This window comes from Lissotriton helveticus, chromosome 8 (genome assembly GCF_964261635.1).
Source record: "Lissotriton helveticus chromosome 8, aLisHel1.1, whole genome shotgun sequence".
Taxonomy (NCBI): Eukaryota; Metazoa; Chordata; class Amphibia; order Caudata; family Salamandridae; genus Lissotriton; species Lissotriton helveticus.
In genome coordinates this window covers 1,545,383,106-1,545,396,931 of record NC_136069.1, presented here as the reverse complement: position 1 = coordinate 1,545,396,931, position 13,826 = coordinate 1,545,383,106, and the positions used below count along the sequence as shown (strand labels likewise).

Genomic DNA, 13,826 nt, shown 5'->3' with positions numbered 1-13,826 from the left:
GGTAGCAGGGTTCAAAACAGAGCATCTCTTGAGGGTCACATTCTCTGCAGCAAGAATGACTTGCTCATAGCGCGTGAGCCTGCTGTTGGTCAGATGCTGTGTTTTGGTCCTGGTCATCAACAGTTCAACAGAATGTGGCACGCACACCTCTAACGGGTGCCCCATGACGATATTTTCACATCTCTCAATGCTGACACCCGTTGCAGCAACGGATTTGAGACATCCGGGCAACGCTGCGGCTACTGGGTCTAAAGTAGCCGAGAAATAAGCAACTGGTCTACGGGCATTCCCATGGATTTGGACTAACACAGACAACGCGCAACCTTCTCTCTCACAACAGTAAAGAAAAAATTGTTTATTGTAATCAGGCATTCCCAATGCCGGAGCACGACACAGGTCCTCTCGCAGCTGTAGGAACGCCATCAAACAGTCTTTGTCCCATGGTACCGGATCACTCACCTCTTTGTGCGTCAGTTTTTGCAAGGGCTTTGCTTTCAGTGAAAAGTTCACGATCCACTGTCGGCAATAACCCACCATCCCTAGGAACATCCTGACCTCTCTCTGTGTCTTAGGCGCATTCATTTTCATGATCGCCTCTATCCTGTCTGGTGACACCTTTCGTTTGCCTTTCTCTATTCTGTGTCCCAAGTACTGCACTTCTGTCAGGCAGTACTGCAATTTTCCCGGGGACACCTTGTGCCCATTGGCAGCTAGGTGATTTAACAAAGCAATGGAGTCTTCCCTGCAAGCTTCTTCTGTTTCTGACGCCACAAGGAGGTCGTCTATGTACTGGACCAGAACTGACTTCTGGGGCAGCACTAGACTTTCAAGATTTTTCTTCAAAAGCTGGTTAAAGATCGATGGGCTCTCTGTATACCCCTGAGGGATACGACACCATGTTAGGACGCGATTTTCCAGCTTAAATGCGAAAAGAAAATGGCTTTCTTCGTCCAGAGGGATCGAAAAGAAAGCCTGACAAAGATCGATCACCGTGAACCACTCAGCTTGGAATGGAATCTGAAACAGTATCACTGATGGATTCGGTACCACTGGACAACACGAAACGACTATGTTATTAATCTTTCGAAGGTCCTGCACTATCCGAAATTTCCCATTTGGTTTCTGCAGACCCATAATCGGGGAGTTGCATGGACTACCCACGATTTCTTTCAGTATTCCCTGTTTAATCATGGACTCGATCACGGGTTTTATGCCTGCAATCGTTTCTGGAGTCAATTTATATTGGGGTGTTCTTGGGAACTCAGCATGCGGTTTCACTACAATTTTCACTGGGTCCACCCCTTTGACCAATCCAATCTCTTCCCCAGTGAAATCCCATACTTCTGGTGCCACTGTCTCTCTCAAGTCCCAGGGGAGCTCATCTACTGTTAAAGTAGGATACAGCTCCACACATATTCTTGAGTTTGCAACTTTGAAGTCTGCATCATCATCATTGGTCAATACCTCCACTCCCTGAGGTGTACAATATATAGTACAATTCAATTTACACAACAGATCTCTCCCTAGTAGACACACAGGACTTGAATCGCAAACCACAAACTGGTGCTCATCGCTGTATTTCCCTATTTTCACCTGTACCGGTTCTGTCAATTGGCTGGTTATTCTCCTGTTTGCGACCCCTACCACCTGTATGGTCTCTCCAGACATGGGCAGGTCTGGAACTGCAGCTGATCTGATCGTGGATCTAGTGGCTCCTGTGTCCACCAGAAATGTCGTAGGGCACCCTGCTACTTCTGCTTCCACATAGGGTCCCCTCTGGTCTACCTCCAATGCTGCCCCGAGGGTGCAGTCTTCTCTTTCCACTCTCTGTCCGGTTAATGGGTCCACATAATAGCACTCTTCCCCTTCCACAAACAGGGGCATTTGTCTATAGGTCTTACCCATACTCCCTACTCGAGGAGGTTGCGGGAACTGGGCTCGGGGAGGAGCCCCCCCCCCTTTGAGCACCTTTCCTTGGTATGGCGTCACCCCTCTTGTAGGCGCGCTCTGTACCTCTTCCTCCTCTATCTCTTGCTCTCCTATCTCTACATTGTAGGGGCACTCGCGTTTCCAATGCCCCACCTCGTTGCACTGGTGGCACCTAGTCGTTTTCTTCAAGGCAGCTATATCTATTCTGGGTCTAAAGGTGGAACTCTCCTCATTGCCCTTGTTCTGACTGTACTGCTTCCTTCCTCCTGTACCTGTTCCTTGCTGCTGTTGCTGTTGTCCCCCCTTCCCTGCTGCCTGCATCTGTACCACCATCAACTTTTCTTTTAGTTTCTTAGCCTTGGAGTCTATCTCATCACAGCAGTACCTGGCATATCTCAGTATTTCGTCTAGGGGTTTACTTTGCCAACAAATCGAGTGTTGCTGAATCATTAAACTAATATCCGGTCTCAGTCCCAGGACGAACTTGGACACAAATTGCCCTATGTCTTTTGGATCCATTACATCCAAGCCGCTATACTGTTTAAACGCCTTCAGCAATCTCTCGTAATATTCGTGGACTGTCTCTTTGGGTTCCTGTCTTGTTCGGTCTATTCTGACCCAATCTATGTCTTGCATTGGCACTTTCTCTTTCAGCCAAGTCATCACTCTCTCGAATTTTGCCATCACAATCTCGGACGGCCCATTAGTCTTAGCATCTCTCTCTGGCTCCGTTATGGGCCACTCAGCGCTAACCTTACATGCTGTCCACAGATCTCCTGGTACTACAATGTCAAACAGCGTGTTCAGATCTATCCATAGGACTTTTGAGATTTTTACAAATCTCTCCACTTGCTTGTACCACTCCACTGGGTTTTCCCGTAATTTGGGGAAGGAGGTGGTAAAAGCAGCTAAATCTCCCCTACTCCAAGGGACATGTACATAGTTCCCATTTGCGACTTCACGCAAAGGGTAAGCTTCTATTCCCTGCTGTCCTGGTGTCATACCAATCATGCTTCTCCTGCCGGTCCCTTTCTTGGACCACCTCTCTTCCCACTTATCTAGTGCTCTCCATGTCCTTATTCCAGCGATCAGTTCCCTTATGTGTGTTTTCAGCCCAATCGTTCTCCTCTCATCTAGGTCTCGATCTGTATAGTGTAGCCTGTGGTTACCCTGTAATGCTTTGGTTCTTGACAAGTCCACCATATATTTGCCTGCTAGTTCAACTAACTTCTCATGGACTGCTCTCGCTTTTCGAGTAATGTCCTTTGCCATATACAGTATTTCATCCTGTTCATACATTTCCATTCTTTCTAAAGGCAGGGTACCATCTACCATATCATCCAGGTCTGACCTTAAACTGGTGACATCGAGTCTCTTGGCTTTTATCTCAGCTCGCAATATGTCTTTCGAAGGGGGCTCACTGGTCTCCCTACCATCCCAACTTCGAGCTCTACGTTTGGGCTCGGGAGAGTTAATGGGTGGTCTCCCTTGCTCCCATCTCTCCAGGTCCCATGCTCGGCCATCCGATCTTGGAAGGTGATGGAACACGGGCCTGTTACCCCCACTCTCTCCTGCTTCTCTCCTCTCACCGCACACCTCTCTGTTGTTTTCCCTCTGGTCCCTACTCTCTCTTTGCCTAGTATCGCTCAGTATCTGATACGATCCCTCCTGGTTCCCCATATTCCCTGGGCTGCGCTCATTTCCGTCATCACAGGGACTATGGTGCGACCTCTCACAACTCCCATTCAATTCTCTGGTGCCAGGTACACAGTGTGGACACTTAAAGCTGTTTCTGTACTCTTGCGCTCTCCTCTCCCCTTCACTGAGTATTGGGCGCGCCACCCCTTCACTCCCGGGGCCCCTGTTTTCCAGGTCTGTTCCATCTCCTCTCCGGGCCCAATGGGTGACTCCCCTACTCCCTCTACAGTCCCACTCCGGGCTGCTCTCCCCAGCCCCGCAGTGAGTCCGAGCTCTGCTGTCCTGACTTTCCCTTTCAGCTTCCGCAGCATTGATGCTCTTTTGAGCCTTCACTGCCTCATCCCACTGCTTCATGTACTCATTTAGCTCTTGAAAGGATTTTCGTCCAGATCCCCTCAGATCCATTGGCCATCTAGGGCCCCCAGGATCCCCTCCTGGGTCCCCTGCTGTGTGCATCGGTGTACTCCACTCTCTGGGTATCGGCATCTGACTTGGGGAATTAATCGTATCGTTCCTCCTTGCCTTCTCTGCTCTTTCTCTGTCCTTCCGTACCCGTTCTTCCCCTCTTGCTCTCTCCTGGTCATATATCGATATTATAGGACCTATGGTAACAGGTACCTGTAGTGCATCTGGTAATGGGTAGGATGTGGCGCTTTCCGTTTCCGGCGCTCTTTGTACCACAAACCTCCCAACTACCTGTTGCACCTGACTAGGCTGGGACAGCTCTTTCTTTGGCTCAGGATCCCACTCTGAACTGGGAAGCGGTCTATGCTCTCCTGCATTGCCCCCCTTTTCTCCTTCTGTAGGCTCGACCTCTCCCCCTGCTCTATTATACGGGGGTGGCCTGTCTGTCAATAATCTGTTTATCAGGCTATCCTCTGTTTCGCTCTCATCATCTTCTTCCAGGGGGCTTTTATTTACGGGCGCCTCTAACACTGGGTACAGTTTATTTACTTCCATGTTATGCACTCTCCATCTTTTAGCATCCGCATCCCACCTGGCATCCTGTACTGCCCTTACCGATCGTTTCACCCTTTCTTGTCGTCTGTTCATATTCTTTTCATGCGCTGCCCTAAGCCATGCATCAAGAGCTTCAAACTGGGTTGGTCTAGGCAAGGGTCTCATTGAGGTCATGACTGATTTTAATCGATGTAACACCTCTAATCTGAACGTCCCGTACTTCGGGAACGTCAGTTCCTCATTTCCTTCAGTAATCTTACTCCACTCTGATATCCAAAGGATCGTATGCAGCCCAACATTCACTGCCATATAACGGGCTGGCGTACCCTCCGGCGGGGCTTCTTCCCCTTCATACGATCCCCGCTTCTCTTTTTTAAACACTGCTTTCAGCCATTTAAAACACTTCATAATTATGCGCACAATATCCAGCCTCGCTACTCTGTTTACTTCCTGATGACAATCCACCAATCCTGTCGCGGCTTTGCTAGCTTGGCCTATCGCAGCGCGGTCTTTCTCCGGTCGGCCAATCACTGCGCGACACCACCTGACGTCACTTTTCTCCGCTTCGCAGCAGCACCCCTCCTTTCTCAACTCGTCTCCCGGTTATGCATGCGTCCCATTCATACACCGAAAAATGACTACTTCCGACCAAGCGGTCACTTCTCTCGACTGTACGTCCACAGTCTATCTGTAATTGTCAACACAACTGACGAGATGTCTATCGTCTCTCTGATAGGTTGCTTACACACACAGTAACTTCCGACCAGCGTCCGTTACTCACGCACTCACTCTTACGTTCCCCCTATCTCGGTCTCTCGGGTGATCAATGGTACCTCATGACCCCCTTCACACTAGTTGACAATTACTCTGGGTGTCCGATACACCCGAACCACTTAAGCTCTCCTTGAACTTAAGATTTCCACCGGTTGCGCGCGCTCACAACCTGTTCCACAGTCACTCTACAGACATTCAACTCCGCCAAACATTACAACATAGATACAATACAAAACACCGCAATCTAACACGCATAACCCTTTATACTCACTCTCGACCGATACTGCTGCCTTTTCTGTCTCACGTCATCCGGATCTTCTTCAGCGGGCTGTTCTTCCGATCATCGATCTCTAGGGGCCTTGGGGTAAGCTAACCTGGCCTAGGTCACCGTCCTCAAGAAGGCAACCATCCTCTATAGCTACCAACTGAAAGGGGCGAGATTTTGATCGATACCTTATATCTATTGATCCAAACCTCGATCTGGTCGACTGAACCTTTGTTGCCCGTCTGTGAGGAAAGAAAGTGCACCTATTTCCAAGTTAGTTCACCCAATAAAGGACTCTACTCCCAAAGATCACAAACAACTTCTAGCTTTCAAAGGTTTATTGTAAAGATATGATAAGCTGCAAATACAGGCATCTCAGAATGAGATTCACGAGATACACAGGTCCAATTACATACATGTGCTCTCGAAAAGCCCTCAGACGAGCAACAGAAATCACTAACACAAGTTCTAAGAATAATAAAGCTATCAGCATAGACGCATATCTCTCCTTCATTTAGGTTGGAGTAAAACGCAAAGGTTAGGCTGTCCCTACCCTGCTCTAGATGGTATCCCTACTTAACCAAATTCCAACCTAACAAAGGTGTCAGCAGTGAATGACCCCCAAGGGAAGTCACCCACTCTAAGTCTCTTGGTGAAAACCTATAGTTCTCCAGTCATGACCCCTCTCTGCCTACCCATCCGCTCTCTAAAGGGTCCTCAGGTCTCTGCTCTAACTCCACCCAGGGGTGCTGTCCCTAATACAAAACAGTCAACAACATTTGAGACGCCCCTTGCGAGACGCCCCTCACGTGGTGTAGCTTCTGGCTTTTTCCATGATGCTTTGTATTGGGCCTCATACGTTAGAGTTGACCTTGCTTCTCAGACTCTTCTCCGGCCCGCTGATACCCCTCAAACATTCCGGAACCCTCCTCCATGTCTGGGCCGTCTACTGAACAGACCTCTATTCATTCATTTATAATTGGATCCCCCCTCTTCCTTTGCAGACAGATATCTGTAGCCACAAACCCAACTCTCATAGACTTCCAAAGAAAAGGCCTGCAACATTTCTCAGCCCAGACATGTACGTGCAAATCAACGTTAAAACATTTCAGGCCTACAATATTTCTCATTATGATTATAGCATTCAACTTCTTCATTAATTAAAACATGTTAATACTCTTATTCTATTATTTAGTAAACATCTCTATAAATCATGGCCCATTTAATGCGATGACCAAAACATTAATACAATCTGTGTCGTGAAAAGAAACATCTTCCCTTTTAGCTCTGGCCCTGAGGCCTACCACATTCTGCTTTTAACCACATACCATCTTATGTTTTAGCAGCTACACGACATGGATTCAGAAATAATCACATCTAATAAAGTCATATAATGTCACACATTTCTGTATTAGTTCCACTTCTACTTAAATCCCTACATTAGCTATACATTTAGAATATAATTGCAGATACTATTAGCACTCATGGCATTTCTCCTCATGATTTGTGCTTACTACAGGTAAGTGTGATGTACTCATACATTTAAGTCAGTTTGCGCTCTCTCATTCCCAATGGAATCGCAAATTGCGAGAGGCTCATTAATATTTATGAGTGAAATACATTGTTGCACATTGGTAATAGTGCCTTGCAAATTACAAGTTACAAAAGACTTGCAATTTGCAAGGCGCCATTTCCACGGTCGTACATCTGGCACGTTAATGGGTGCAAGCCTTTGTACTGACCTACTCCAAGGGCTTGACCATAAAAAAGACATCATAGACCTTTACATAGAAGAGTGAATAACAAAACTAAAGAGAGAAAGGAACTGTAGTTTAGTTAGGAATGAGAAAAGAAGCAAAGTACTTGAAAGTATAGAGAAAAGGAGGTGCAGAAATATCTCTGAGAGGTGGAATGTTTAAGTCAATTTTTTAGCAATGGAGAGGAGGGTAATATAAGGGGAATAAGCTGGAATATAAGGGGAGCTGGAATTTAACAGATGTTGGGGTGGAGGGAGTTCCACAGTTTCAGAGCAGTGCACACCTGGTGCAGGTTTCTGATTTCTTGATGACGGCTGTGTCAAGAGGAAGAGCTTTGGTCTGCAGATTGCTTCTTGAGATGAAGACTAAAAGTTTGTGATTCTGGCCAGGTGTGCCTAAGAGTAGCTTAGAACCAATGCAATTCTTTTATAGGTCCAAAACCCATGTCAAACTTCCAGAGTCATATGAAACCCTTTATGTTGTCCTGTTTCCTAACTACGCTGACCCATGCGAAGTCTCCTAGCTGCAGCAAATGCATAATGAAAATGAATGAATAAGACCATTCATGATGCATAGAATGTACAAGAAACCTACCCATGTGGATGTTGAGTCTCCCAAAGGTGATATTGTAGTGATATCTCATGGGAATCATTTTAGACGCCCCCCCCCCCCCCAATCTGCCCCCCATGCCTCATTTCTCAGCATCTTTAAACAAATGTGTTAAAACTCTGCAACTGTATGACTTGCATTAATACTGGGATCATATGCACTGGCTCACCCAAAAATACATTTGGAAATTGATTCTCTAGATTTCCCATAAATTGATTCATCCTTGCCAGGTGCTACTAGAAATAATTTATAAAATCCAAATGATCTTCTGCCTCTCTCTCTCAAAAAATCAAATCTGACCTTCTTTGGCTACCTTTTTCTACATATCTTTCTACACATCCTCCTATACGTTAATTCTCTCTCTTTTCTCTTTTCTTCTCTCCTCTTTCCCACTTTTCTCTTCTTTCCTCTTCTCTTTTTTCTCTTTCTCTCTCTTCCTTAATCTAATGTCATACTTACTTATTTGATATCTGCCTAATTGTTTTTATCTTACTTATGTCATATATGATATTTGAGGGCTTTTCTCCTATGTTCTATTTTACTGCTTCTCTTGTTCTTTTTTTCATGTATTGAAAACTCAATAAAAATTTCTTAAACAGAAAAAATAAAATCCAAATTAATGTGGGGGGGCGATATCAGTGGTACAAACATTTATAATTATGAAGAATTTTCTTTAGCTGTAAATATTTGTCCTGTGCAGCAGTAAACAATATATGTGGCATCACCACCATCAAAGGGACTTGTTAACCTTTTCCTATTTTAAACCATGTTATTGTGCACGTGTTTTAGAATATGTTGGACTTCAAGGTGAAGTTGTAGGTAGCAGAAAGGAAAGACCTAGCTTGGCCATTTCATAGTTGACCACTGTTGTAAGCGACGCGTTTTGAGCTGTTTTTTGACTGGGCTGTATTCTTGGGAGCATGGTTAGCAGGAATCCCATCTGTTCCCCCTTTGCTCAGACAGAAGCCCAGCTCATTCCCTCTTCCTGCAATGTAGTTGTGTAACTCGGCAGCAAATCTTGGTGCTTGTTCTGATGTGTTTTTTGGGAAACTTCCTTTAAGACGAAGGCCCAATAACGCTGTGCCTTCACAGCACCAGCAACAGAGCGAACACGTCTTAAGCATGCATTCGTTCTGCACTAAAGTCGTTACAATGATTTGCTTTAGGGGGTCGCGCAGGGTGGGATAGTGTTGGAATTAAAGTCCAATACCTTCCTGGGTGTATCGCAGTCCAGATTTGCAATAGTAAATTAAACTATTCCGAAATCCAGCGCCTCCCTAAGGCAAGTTGTTATACCGACCTACGTGCAGAACGAATGCGTTCCAAAGACTCGTTCATTCTAATGATGGCGTTCCCAAGGCATGTGTGATAAACGTATGCAGAATACGGTCATACATTAGTGTTTTTTCCACTACAGGTTGCTGGTACCAAACACCTATTTCTTTGAATGCTTTTTTGTGTAGGCAGAGTGTGTTAAATCCTGGGCTTTTGTCATTAGTTTGCAATCCGCCAGAATAGGGTGTTGAATGATGGCAGGGTGGGATTTGTTCGCCGAAGATGACCCATATCTCTGCTTTATCCTGAATGTTTTTGTCCAGAAAGAGAAGCTTCAAGGAATCACTGGCTAAGGCCAATGTTGCTTCCTTCTGAGTCATTGGTAGCACTTTGACCACATTGTAGGTGAAGGAGAAGTTCAGCTAGCATTGATTTGTTTGTGCCTGCAGGTCATATGGCTCTTAGACTCCGAAAGACAGTGGGTGAGGGAGATGGCTCCAGGCTTCCAGCAAGCCACGGGTATCAAGATGGACATCAAGCATCTGAGAGAGTGGGGGATCACCGAACTGAACCTAAGATACACGCAAGCCAACAGCGACGACATCAGGTACGACTGCCATCCGAACACTGGATCTGACGTGGCTTTGATTGTAATAAGTGCTTGAATGATAACTCTGAGCTTTCCATATTCTGTCCTTAGGATTCTGCCTGTGCTCTTTCTTTCCTACAAAGGGCACATTTTGCTTCCTAGTCAAACCATAAACCTGCTTCCCTCGTGACTGTGTATGAAATAAATCCATGCTTTCTTGAGTTATGAGCAGAGACAATGGAATGATGTGGTTCTCTGGTTGAGGCATTTTCCGCATAATTAAGTATTTGCCACATAATGCATCCTCTTCTGCCTAATTTTCAGACTATTACTAAATTCCCAAGCTGGCTCTTCTTTTTAGAGGGGAAGAATCTCCTGCTCCCTTGTACACAGTTTAATATCAGCATTGTAAATGTAAATGTAGTGCTTATATAGCGCACGTATCACCCCCGAAGGGGTCTCAAGGCGCTGTACACATACCGCTGTGGAACCCTTCCTGGCCTTTCCCTGTGAAGTGCCCACTCCTGGGCACCCCCAAGGTGAAGCCAGGCATCCCAGCGCTGTTGGGGCCGTTGTGGAGATTAAGCAAGCTATTGCCCAGAGTTGCAGAGTGGGACCCATGCTTAGAATAGGCACCGAGGCGAGAATTATCAGGTCTGGGGAAATTGAGCCCAAGACCCGCCGAGGCGGGAATTGAACCCTGGTCCGGCCCAGACCTCTGCATCAGGGTCTGACGCTCTAACCATTGAGCCACACTTCTCCACTTCTCCAGCATTCTTTTGTTTTACCATGTCTTTTCCACTGGTTACTCTATATCAGAGAGGTCTATAAAAGTCCTTAGAGAGAGGGAGAAAAAGAGAGCATGGCTGCATTCATATGCTTTCATGAGATGCTCACTCCCAGCTTAGTTTTGTTCTTCTTAACTTTTCTTTTTTATTGAGAACCACATTTCTCAACATCTTGAAGTATTCAGATTGTAGCACGGTATACTGTCCTATTAAATTTCCTTTTCTAATTATATTTACACTTCATTGTATTTTGTTAAAAAAAATATTTATTTATTTTGCCAGGAAGTACACATCAGGGAATCTAAGCACTAATCTGTACAATGTGAATGAGCCGTGGCTTTACTCAGTACTGTGGTGCACAGGGGTGCAGTCTGTGACGTCGGATGCGCCGCACATTCTCAACAAGATGTCATATCCGGTCTGGTTAATGGTAAGTAACACATAAGTGAACACTGAGTAAAGTAGTGCCACTGGGGTCAGCCTGACCCTGCTGTCTTCTTGTGGGTTGTGTGGCGAAGTGTGTGTCGCTCATCTTGCTGTCTCTACCTGTTCTTTACCTGTACTTTATGTTGTACTGAAGCATGGGATAAACCTTCACACGATGAAAAAGCCATATCTGTGCGTTGTCAGTATCTGCGTGAATGATTAAATGCATGATGTAAATGAAAGTGTGCACCCTCACAAAACATGTAAGCAGAATGTACATTTGGTTTTCTATGTGAAAACGAGCAGTGCTCGAAATGGAAACCAATTTGTAAAATTTCACAACATAATTGGCATGTGGCTCAATGGCATGCTGGGCACCTTCACACAGATGTGGCTTTAAAAAAAAGAATTATTTTCCACTTAAATGCACAAACCAAAGAAGGCATCACAGTCACATGCACCATTGTCCACAAAGATCTGAGGAATGTGTACAGTGTCACATTGAGGTTAGGAGAGGAAATCTTAAGATACACATTTTTGCAATGAATACAAAACAGCTCACAGTATACATTGCTATACATTTCTGATATTACGTTAGTCTGACTGGCGATCAGTCCGGACATTGCATCTGGGCGTCCTTTCTTCGGACCCAGCCCATAATAAGCTCGCCACCACCCCCAGATCTTATAAAACCTATGGGGACAGCGTCAGCTCCTTCTCTGCTGCCATATAGAGGTTCATCGCCCGCTTCCATCCCTGTATGGAAGGTACCTTTGACTCTCCTCGGTATGTAGCCACATCTCTTTGGTCCACCACTAAGCCAAGGGCACTAAAGACACGTTTAAAGCATCATCTGGGAACTCCAACAAAACAAACTGTGGGTCGAGCTGGAGTGTCAGCTCACTAATAGGATAGGATACAAGTTTATAAAGCGCTCGATTGCCGTGGCGTCTTGGCGCTGATGTATGTAAAGGATCCAGCAGTTACATCGTCAAACAGACTAGATGACGGAAAACAGAAAAGTTTTTAAGTCTTTCCTAAACAGCTTTCTATTAGCTTGGAATCTCATAGCCGTAGGCAGTCTATTCCATAATTTCGCTGCCCCATTTGATAAAGTCCTACCTCCCCACCTTACCCGCCTAATCTTGGCAATCTTAAGTAGACCCAAGTTGGCGGATCTTAGGGCGCGTGAGGGGGTATAAGGCGTAAATAATGTGGAAACCTCATCAGCACCACCCCCATAGAGCGCTTTGTGAACCAGGCACAATGCCTTAAAATCCACACGCTGCTGAACCGGAAGCCAATGTAGCGATTTAATACCTGCTGAAGTTGAACAACCCCTGGGGATATTCAGAAGCAGCCTTGCTGCTGCATTCTGTAAAGACTGGAGCTTTCCCATCTGTGTTTTGTCTATGCCCATAAAAAGGGCATGGACTAATGTTTGAGAGTTCCTGGATGATTGTCTTCCAGTAAGTTTGCATAAGGGGCACTTCCAGAGTGTGTGCTTAAAGGACCTGATGCTATTGGCACATTGCAAGCAGTCTGGGGTAGGTGCTCTCAACATGGTATGCAGCCTGCAGCGGTTATAGTAAACCCTATGAGGAATTTTGAATCGTATCAAATGTAGGCGCGATTTAATGGAGACGTCACTAGGATGCAGCAACGCCGCCTCCCAATCTATATCTTCTAATTCACCCACATCTCTCTTCCACCTTTCTCGCAGCTGGCGCAAGGTTTCTGGCATATTGTTACTGATTGTTCTATTAGTTCATCAATCAAGATTTGTCCCTAAAGGGGGGGCATATTCAGTTATCTCAGTCTCCTCCATCCCCTCAGGCCGCCAAGCATGTCTCAGCTGAGCGTACTTTAGGATGTGAGTTGGGTGTGGTTGGTATTCCTCCTGTTCCGAGGAGAAGGGCATAAGATCCCCTTTGTTGAGGGTATTTGTTTATTTATTTTTTATTTATTTTGAAAGTTTTATATAGCGCGAACAAGATCTTTGCAGATATCAGAGCGCTTTACATAGAAAGGGGGAACATGAGGGAGCATAGTCAAACAGATACGTCAGTAATGCTAATAGTACAAATACGTGGGAACATAGAAAATCACGTAAGTCGATAATACAAGTAAAACAAATAAGCAAAGGGGTCGAACAAGTAGTAAAGATCGGTGCAGAGTCTTAAAAGAGTCCAAAATAATAGTTCAAGTGTATTTAGCCATGAGGATAGCTTTTACTTCTTTCTTAAACAGTGTAGTGGAGGAGAAGAGCCTCGTTTCAGTAGGGAGTGAGTTCCAGATCCTGGGTGCCATTCCTGAGAAGGAGCGTTTATAAGTTTTTTCCTTCCGGAATCTTCGAGGCTTCAGCAGAAGATTGTTTGTGCCTCTGGTGTTTCTAGAGCCGCCAGAAATTGTCAGCTTCTGAGTGAGATAGCCGGGTGAGCTCAGGTGGACAGCCTTGTGCGTCATGCAGGCGATTTTCAGATGTATTCTGGCTTCAAAAGGTAGCCAGTTCAGGTATTTCAAGTCAGGGGAGATATGTGAGTGTTTTTTTGACCCAGTGATGAGTCTCGCTGCAGCGTTTAGAGAAGCTCTTAGGGGTGCGGTAGTAGTTAGGGGGAGTCCGCAGAGGGCGATGCTGCCATATTCTATTCGAGGGATGACTAGTGCTTGTACTGCAGTTTGGAAGTCTTTGGCAGGGAGGAAGGGTTTAAGTTTCCTCATGGTATTGATTTGGTAGTTCGCTCCCTTAGTTGCCT

General features: G+C 45.6%; 1 protein-coding gene across 1 annotated transcript in view; it reads left to right on the top strand.

Moving 5' to 3' along the window:
- Positions 1-13,826, top strand: part of GDPD5 (glycerophosphodiester phosphodiesterase domain containing 5) — a 931,881-nt gene that overhangs the window by 873,959 nt on the left and 44,096 nt on the right. The window contains exons 12-13 of the mRNA XM_078658536.1: positions 9,717-9,874; positions 10,927-11,074. Of these exons, the coding sequence (XP_078514662.1) occupies positions 9,717-9,874; positions 10,927-11,074 (306 nt within the window). The remainder of the gene's footprint in view (positions 1-9,716; positions 9,875-10,926; positions 11,075-13,826) is intronic.